Here is a 9,253-nt window from a genome sequence, read left to right as displayed (position 1 = left end):
ACTGTCCTATGGAGTAAGAAGACCCGAAAACTTTGCCTGTCTCTCAAACAAATCTTGTTTAGATAGTGTTAGAAGGGAGAGAAAGACAGCTGCCAATCATGTTGATGGGACAGGCCCACTTTTACCAGATGAACTGTACTTGCATAATTCAAACTTTTTAGAAAATCATTCACCCATTGGGGGGAAAAAACTGAAGAAATCATGAAGGAAGGCAAGGAATTTCCAGGGATGCTCCATTCCTATCTTTATTATATCCACACAAATATTCAAAGTATAAACACATTTAGTCTAAAACTTGTGGAGTCGAGTCATGCTGCTAGATGTTAGATGTTGGTCTATTTGAAGTATTTCTGATAGATACTGAGGGTTGTCTAGATGTGCTTGAAACTTCAACTTTTGTGCCTGTAAAAGTTCCAGTACAGTGTTTATTTTAAAGGTATTATTAAGCATTCTTGCTTATATTCTCTCAACCTTACAGTATGGCACAACTATAAAGCATTCATTATCTTGGTACTGAACAGGAAAATTTCACCAGAGTGTCTACTTCTGTATTGTTTTATTATTTCAAAAGTTTAAATAAAATGTCTACTCTCATAGTTTTTCTGTCTAGTATAATAGCAATTCCATGGTGTGCTAAGGAGGGTGAAGGAATTCCTTAGACTTCCTGCAGGAATTAAGGGTGGTGCCATCATTAAGGAGTGAACAGTAGTGAGGTCTTTTTTTCTGTTTTTAGCTCTGATGGTTAAAAAAGTAATTCTCTCTAAAACCAAAAAGAGAAACAGAGGTGGACACACAGTTCCTAATCACGCCTGAGGAACACTGGGGCAGGAAATCTATTTGCCAGTTCAAGGTCCCAAGATTTCTGTATTTCCAGAATTAAAGCTGATACATCCTGTGGCTTTGAAATTGTGGACCAAAATATCCTTTTATTCTTCTCTTTACCTTGGCAGGTACAGCAGATCTATAAAGCTCAAAAGACTTTCTTGAATCTGGAAACCATCCGTTTGAGCTAAGAAGTTGGGCCTTTGCTTTCAAAGTGGAAATCTTAAAAGAAAGGACTGCATGAAGAATCCTGCCAGATGGAGACCTCTCCAAATGCCTTAAATGTAGGCGGGTAACTCTTTGGGCAGGAAAGACTTGCTCAAGAGACTTTGGAAAAGCAGTGGGTAACTTGAGTCCACTCAACTGACCCATTAAGGGAATCAATCCTACATGAGACCCTGGAGATACTTGTTTGTCAAAAGTATCTTGAAGTACCTTACATTGTGAAAATGGGGTACAGGAAGTCGCCCCAACAAAGTAGAGGCCCATCTGAATGACAGTGCAGAGCTCTTTGATGATGTGATCCTCATAAATACTCTGAAGACTACCTCTGTTCAGTCTCATTTCATACCCTCAGGAGAGTTTTTTTTTTACATTTTGTTTTGGACTTTACATTATCTCCAGGTTGCAGAGATCACATTATCCAAGGCCCAAGGATGAAAAATGTCTCGAGGGGCTGATGTAGGAAGTATGTACCCATGTTGGTTCCCTCCAAGAGCAACAACATGGGACATCCCGGGGTGGATATCCCCAGACTTTAGTCTCCTTGAAGCCAAAACCCAGAAGAAACAGAAACCAATCTCACAGACTGAAACTTTGAACCTTTCAAACACCATTGTTTTTGGTGAAATAGCTGTTAATGTTTTAATTATAAGCAGCCTAATCTAAGATTTGGCTGTGAGAGAACATCCATTTTCTGAGGAAAGCCATTTCCCCTTAGAGATGAATCACTGTAGTTATCAACCCTTTGTGTGGTATCATTGTTTTGTCCCGCATCTGCCCCTCAGAAATATTTTAGTATAAAAGCTCCATAGATCCAAACTTTGTCCCATCATAACTTCTAGTTTAGTAGGAAATAAGAGAATCTGGGCAACTTAGCCTTCACCATGTGGGCATCTGGGTACAATCTGAAGAAGCATAGGGAAGGCAGTTGTCAAAAAAAGGGGTTTTATGGAGTGACCTCAGAAAGTGATTGGATCCTAAATTCCTAACTGGGCAGGTCATGATGAGTGCTCACATCCAGGCCCATTAACCTTAGTCTAAGGTTTTAAGCCAGCTGTCCGTTGTTCTTGTGCATCTAGGCTGGAACCTTTGAAATACCAGAATACCCCTCCAAAGGGGGCATTAAGACTCGAGTCATCTTACAAAAATAGAGAACTAGCACTTGGGGGCCAGGTACAAACAGGTGGCAGGGAGCACAAGGGAGTTCCTTGTGGGACTAACAGCTGTATTGAGTGTGGTCACATAAATTTATGCAAGAGGTAAAATTGCACAGAACTTTATACGCATTTGAGTGCATACTAGTGCCTGGTGGACTTAGTGAAGCCTGTCTTCTTGTGTAGGAGGCTAAATAGGCCCCAAAGGTATTTTCTCATTGAGCCTCTGGAGGATTTTGCAGATAAAATGTGATTAAAGCAATAATGACCTCCTGATTCTTATACTGTAGTCTTATGTAAGATGTTGCAAAGGTAAGGAGGGTAAAAGGTATGTGGGAAGTGTTGTATTTTTGTAACTTCAAGGGCAAAGAGAGGGGTAAAACCTCCAAGCCACTAAGAGCAAAGCAATGGAGAGTAGAGAAAGATAACGTGGAGGGTAGTTTTCTGACCCACCCACTTCCAACCCAAATGAAAACGGCCTTCTCTGGTTCTCACTCCAATCTGCAAAAGTGATGAAAATGGCAATCAGCCTTGTTCTGCCTTTGTAGGGCAGGAAGCAGGATGTCCCATCTACTGAGGACTCTTATGTTGGGCACAAATATCACCTCACAGAACACTTACAGAAAGCTTGTAAGGAATTAACTAGTTACAGAGTAAGAAGCCTGAGACTCTAGAGAAATTAGTAATTTCCCTGGAGCTACACAGAATTAAGAGCTCAAAGCCAGGTCTGCTGAGGCAAGGGCATTTAAAAGAACCATTTTGTAGAAGGTCCTTGAAGACCAGAGTTAGGACTGAGCTGAGAAAGGGGAGGGTAGTTTCAACTGCTGGAGAGGATACTTTTACTTAATGATAATTTTAATACAACCCTTTAAATTTACCAACATGTAGGCACTATTTGTAATCTTCCTTTCTCATCCCCAAGTATACTATTAGCTGTCAATCTTGTTGGATAAAATTGTGGCATTTTAGTATTCCTAGATTTTGGGTGTGTGAAAAAATATATATATGTTGTATGTGTTCACACTGACCCTGGATTGCTAAAATATATTCTCCAGTGATTCTTTCAAAGAGGGTATGCAAGAAATAAACTTTCTGAATTCTTCAATATAAAAAAATACCTTTGTTTGACCCTCAAAATCAAATGCCAGTTTGGCTGGATATAAGATTCTAGGTTTAAAGCCTTTTGCCTGCAGACCTCTAATGATGCTGCCCCATTGACTTCTAGCATCCAGAGTATCCAATGATAAGTCTGCTGTCATTCTGATTCTTCTTCCTCTGTAGGTTACCTCTTTTTTCTCTCTGGAAGCAGTTATGATTTTTTCTCTATCACTGGAATTGCCAAATTTCACCAGGATGTGTCTAGGAGTGGGTCTCTTTTCATCTATTTTACTGGGTACTCGAAAGGCACTGACAATGTCCAGACCTGACCTTTTCTTTAGCTCTGCAAAGTTTTCTTCAATTATTTCCTTAATTATTTCCTCTGCTCCATTCTCTTTATTATCTTTTTCTGGAATTCCTATCAAACGGATGTTTGAGCTTCTGGATCTATCCTCTACATCTCTTATTCTTTCTTTAATTATTATCTGTTTGGCCATTTGCCTTGTATCCTTAGAGAACTCTTCCATTCGATCTTCTAGATTATTTATTTTCTCTTTAAGTATGTCTATTCTAACATTCAGTGTAGAAAGTTTTTTATTTCCAGGATGGTAATTTTTAATATCTCTAATCTCCTCTTGTATCTCTCTGAATGAATTAATTACACTTCTCCTAAAGTTCTCTTCTGTTTCTTGTAGTAAGTCTGTTTCCTTAGATGTTAGCTTATGTTCCACCATTTTTTCCTTCTCAGAATCTGAAGCCAAGGAAGCACAGGAAAGTTCTTTAAGTGAGGCCTTTTTTTCCTCCGTCTGGGAGGTAGTCTCTTCGACTTCAGAGTCCTCTCCTTCTGGCCATGGTAAGAACAGTTCCCTTTCCCACTCTGAGCTTTCTCCCTCCTGTAGCTCATAACATTCTTCCTCTTCAGTTAAACTGCTATCCAACTCCTCACTGTTTATTTCAACTCCATGTGCCATAGTATAATACTGCAAGATTGAGTTCTGTTTGTTACATAATACTGAGGCCTTTTCTTCCTCCAGTTCTGAAGACTCTTCCCCTTGCTCCAACTCTGAAACCTCTTCCTCCTCCCCTAGCTCTGAGATCTCTCCTTCCTCCAACTCAGAAGCCTCTTCTCCCTCCTCCAAATCTAAAGCCTCTTTTTCTTCCTCTTCTAGCTCTGAGGCCTCTTCCTCCTCCAGGGCTTCTTTTTCCTTAGACTCTGAAGCCTCTTCTTCGAGAGTTTCTAAGCTTTTTACTTCCTCTGTTTCAGCAACCTTTACCTCTTTAATAAATAGAAAGCTCAAGCCATCACTGGTTGCTGCCACAGATCCATACTTAGAGGCTATTAGAGTTTTGTTCTGAAAATTGAAAAAAAAAATTATTAAATCATGTGTGTCTTTTAAGGCAGTAAAACCTTTCACTCTATAAATTAAATGTGACTGCTATTTGACAATTAGCAAATACCTAGATTATTTAAATGATTTGTTCTTAAAGGCTTGGATCCCCAAACAAGTTGTTTCTACTATGGTCATCCATCACACCTGCAATTACTCATGTAGTACTTGCAACAGATTTCCTTGCATTTGTTTATACTGTATTCCTTCTATAGTCCCAACCCTTAATGCTTCAATAATGACTTGTATTAGTGAATGGCTGGTTATATTTAGGGAAGATAGAGACCTTATTATCTAACTTTAGGATTATTATTATTTTTTTAAAATATATTTTATTGATTTTTTACAGAGAGGAAGGAAGAGTGATAGATAGTCAGAAACATCGATGAGAGAGAAACATCGATCAGCTGCCCCCTGCACACCTCCCACTGGGGATGTGCCCGCAACCAAGTCACATGCCCTTGACCGGAATCGAACCCAGGACCCCCCAGTCCGCAGGCTGACACTCTATCCACTGAGCCAAACCGGTTTTGGCAAACTTTAGGATTATTATAAAACAATTATAACAACAAAAAAATCCACATTTACCCCCCCACACACACATTTACTTTTTAAAATTTAAAACCAAATTCAAAGTTTTTAAAAGATCCCAATTGCAGTTCAAACTCTAGCCATATTAATTACAAGGAAAAAATGTTTTGGTTAGGAGTACAGGCTCAATTAATTTCACATTTGTTCAAATCCAGTCTCCACATTTGAAACCAGAACCTCAGTGTTCCATCTAAAACAGGATCTGACCATAGCACTACTTTTGTCTGTTGTAAGGGTTAAGAAAGGCAATTTAGGTACTGAGCTTGAGGCATGTCTGCAATGTAAATGTGGGCTCAACATTTCTTAGAACACTCTTCTTAGCCCTGAGTTTTTCACTCATTGCTCTGTCTACTGGGAAAGAATGTCCTATTTGTGACTGGTTGATTGCTATTTGTTCAATATCCCTATCTCCAGAACAGGTTAGGTTCCTTCTGTTTATATTTCTGGGGAACAGCAATATCTGAGATTAAATATTTATTCTTAAATAGTAAATTTGTTGATCCAAGTGTATCTTCAAAATCGACTTTCATTTTGCAGAGGTTGAACTTGAAAATGTTAGGAGGGCAGGGGAAGTAGGTGTTCTTTTGAGAACCTGTCAAAAATATTGGCTTGCCTTCGCCCGTTTAGCACAGTGGATAGAGCATCAGCCTGCAGACTGAAGGATCCTGGGTTCGATTCTGGTTAAGGGCATATGCCCCAGTTGCCTGGGTTGTGAGCTTGATCCCCAGTAAGGGGCATTAAGGAGGCAGATGATCAAAGATTCCCTCTCATCATTGGTGTTTCTATCTCTCTCCCTCTCCCTTTCTCTCTGAAATTAATAAAGATATATTTTAAAATATATATAGGCTTAATAATATAGATTTCAAACAAATAAAGATATTGTATGCTCATGAATTGCAAGAAATATTGTTAAAATGTCATACAATCCAGAGGAATCTACAAATTCAATGCAATTTCTATCAAAATCCCAAAGGCATTTTTCATGGACATGTAATCCTCAACTTTGCATGAAACCACACACACAAATCTCAAATATACAAAGCAAATCTTGAGAAAAAGAACAAAGCTGGAGACACACTTCCTGATTTCAAACTATATGGTATTGACATAAAAAAAGAGTAATGAGGCAGAAATGAACTCATGCATATATAGCCAACTAATTTATGAAAAGCCAAGAATCTACAATGGGCAAAGGATAGTCTAACATATGGAAGGAAAGAGAGGGAGGAAGAGAAAAAAAGAAGAGAATCTCTACAGAATACCTTTTAAGATTGAGATTATAAAAACATTCAGGAAATAAGCTAAAGTGTTCTTAATGAATCAAGTATATGGGGAACATAGTCTAATATGCTGTAAGAAACAAAAACCTTTATATATTGGAATGGGTAAAGGTTAGATATTAACATTAATGAACAACCAGATGGGTTTTATTAAATAAAGTTCTATTTGCATTTCCCTGATTGTGAAGAAAGAAAACTTAGCAGACAACTTTACACATTAAAAATTGAACTTAGCCCAGCCAGCCTAGCTCAGTGGTTGAGCACTGACCTATAAAACAGGAGCCAACGTTCAATTCCCAGTCAGGGCACATGCCCAGGTTGTGGGCTCGATCCCCAGTAGGGGGCTTGCAGGAGGCAGCCAACCAATGATTCTCTCTCATCATTGATGTTTCTGTCTCTCTCTCCCATCCTCTCTGAATTCAATAAAAATATATTTAGAAAAAGGAAGAAAAAATGAAACCTAATCACTTATACTTAATATTTCTGTTCTTATTCCTAGTACCAGGGCTTTGTTAAATTCATTCAATTCTTTGTTTCATTTTCCCCTTTTAATTATTTAAAAGCTATTTTAAAAAATAAATAAATAAAAGCTATTGTTCTGGTTTTAGCTTTAAATATTTAGCATATATTTATTTATCAATGTCTAGTGTATGTACAATCTCCTCTAAAACTATTCACTCTCACCCTAACCCTTTGGCTCAGTGGATAGAGCGTCAGCCTGCAGAATGAAAGGTCCCGGGTTTGATTCCAGTCAAGGGCTTGTACCTTGGTTGCAGGCACATCCCCAGTGGGAGGTGTGCAGGAGGCAGCTGATCAATGTTTCTCTCTCATCATTGATGTTTCTAACTCTCTACTCTATCCCTCTCTGTAAAAAAACCAATAAAATATATATTTTTTAAAAAAACAACAAAAACACGTCCTAGCTGGTTTGGCTCAATGGATAGAGCATCAGCCTGCGGGCTGAAGGGTCCCAGGTTCGATTCCGGCCAAGGGCACATGCCCGGGTTGCAGGCTCGATCCCCAGTAGGGGGCATGCAGGAGGCAGCCAATCAATGATTCTCTCTCATCATTGATGTTTATATATATATATATATCTCCCTTTCCCTTCCTCTCTAAAATCAAAAAAAATATATTACAAAAACAAAACTATTCATTCTTACTTTTCCCAAACTTCCAACACCAATTTAATCATTGCTTTTAACATCATGCTCTCACTTTTAACAATTTCTTAAAAATTGATTTGAAGACCAAGTAAATAAGCTCTACATATTTGTATGCTTACCATTTTTTCTTGAATCCCATATCTTCTTCCTCCTTTCTTCCTGTTTTCATTTTCTGGGAATGCCCCTTTCAGTAATTCTTTCATAAAAGATTTTTGGCTGATAAATTTCCTGAGGCTTTGCATGTCTGAAAAAGTCCTGATTTCACCATCACATTTAAATGCTAGCTTAACTTGGCATGAAATGTTTGGTTCAAAATCATTTTCCCTCAGAATGTTGAAGACATTACTCCATTGCTTACTAATGTCCAGTGTTGCTGATGAAAAGTCTGCTGCCAATGTTAGTATTGCTCCATCTTCTTTGGAGGCTTTTAGAACTTTCTCTTTATTTTTGAAGTCCTGAGGGATATTTTTCTCTCTCGTTTCTTTGACTAATACATCCTCTCCATGCTCTTGGCCCTCATCCTCTCCTGTAACTTCTATATGAATGTTGCAATTTCTACCTGTGTCATCTGTATTACCTATGGCTTCTTCCATATTTTCTAGAACTTTGTGATTTTGTGAATCATCCGGGGATAATTTCTTACTTTGGTTAGTAGTATAGTCTTTACTTTGGTGTAATTTGCTACTGAGTTTAGCTACTTCACTTCTTTCAAAAGTCAAATTTTCAATATCCTCAGTATAGTTTTCTCCTTCTATTTTCTTTACTAATTCTCTTTTTATAGATGTGGTATCCTTTATTTGTTGCAACTCTTTTCTGGTATTGGGGTTCTTTGGATTTTTCATTTCAAGCATTGTACTTTTTACTCCTAAAATTTCCTTTAGGTCATTTTTTAGAGATTCCCTTATCTCTTCAACCATTAAGTCCATATTTTCCATCAAGACTTTAAACTTACTCATAATAACTGCTGACATGTCTTTGTATTTTGAATCCAATAATTGGACCATCTCAGTTTCTATCAACTGAATCATTTCCATGTGGAAGCTGCTTTCTAGTTTCTTTGCAAGTGTAGGAATTTCTGATTGTACACTGGACATGGTGAATATGTTGTCAAGACTGGATTGTCTTAGTTTCCGGAAAAGCAATTCAGTTCTTGCACACCTGTTGGATTTCCCTTAAAATCTTTTTACAAAATCATCTGAAATATAAAAAAAATAATAATTGCTTACTGAAAAATGCTTTAACCCCATGCAAGTTAAGACCTGAATGTACTAAATCATCCAAAAGTAGCTAAATAGAAACTGACTGGTTCACCATATAATTAACTTTCTGTTAGTATTAAACAAATTACAAGAAAATATGTTTTTAAAAGTGCAGTATAACAAATTTTGAAAATCTAAGGTGATTTGGATGGAATCTTACACAAATGAAGCCCCCTTTTTGACTGAAGAGATCACATTAAGACTTTTTGCAAAACCAGCTGTCAAGTCAATTTGTATTATTTTCTATAGTGCAAATATTGACACTAGAGGCCCGGT

General features: G+C 37.7%; 1 protein-coding gene across 1 annotated transcript; it reads right to left on the bottom strand.

Moving 5' to 3' along the window:
- Positions 1–288: 288 nt before the first annotated feature.
- On the bottom strand, positions 289–8,812 carry L1TD1 (LINE1 type transposase domain containing 1; the record flags this gene model as incomplete). The annotated part of the gene is made up of 3 exons (XM_080654633.1): positions 289–402; positions 3,485–4,648; positions 7,838–8,812. The coding sequence occupies 3 exons, from the start codon at positions 8,810–8,812 to the stop codon at positions 289–291; spliced, it is 2,253 nt and encodes a 750-aa protein (XP_080510759.1).
- Between the last annotated feature and the right edge of the window lie 441 nt (positions 8,813–9,253).

Source organism: Plecotus auritus (genome assembly GCF_963455305.1).
Source record: "Plecotus auritus genome assembly, chromosome: 2".
In the NCBI taxonomy this organism is placed as follows: Eukaryota; Metazoa; Chordata; class Mammalia; order Chiroptera; family Vespertilionidae; genus Plecotus; species Plecotus auritus.
Note: the sequence above shows the minus strand (reverse complement) of the source record. Positions and strands in the feature narration are given on the sequence as shown.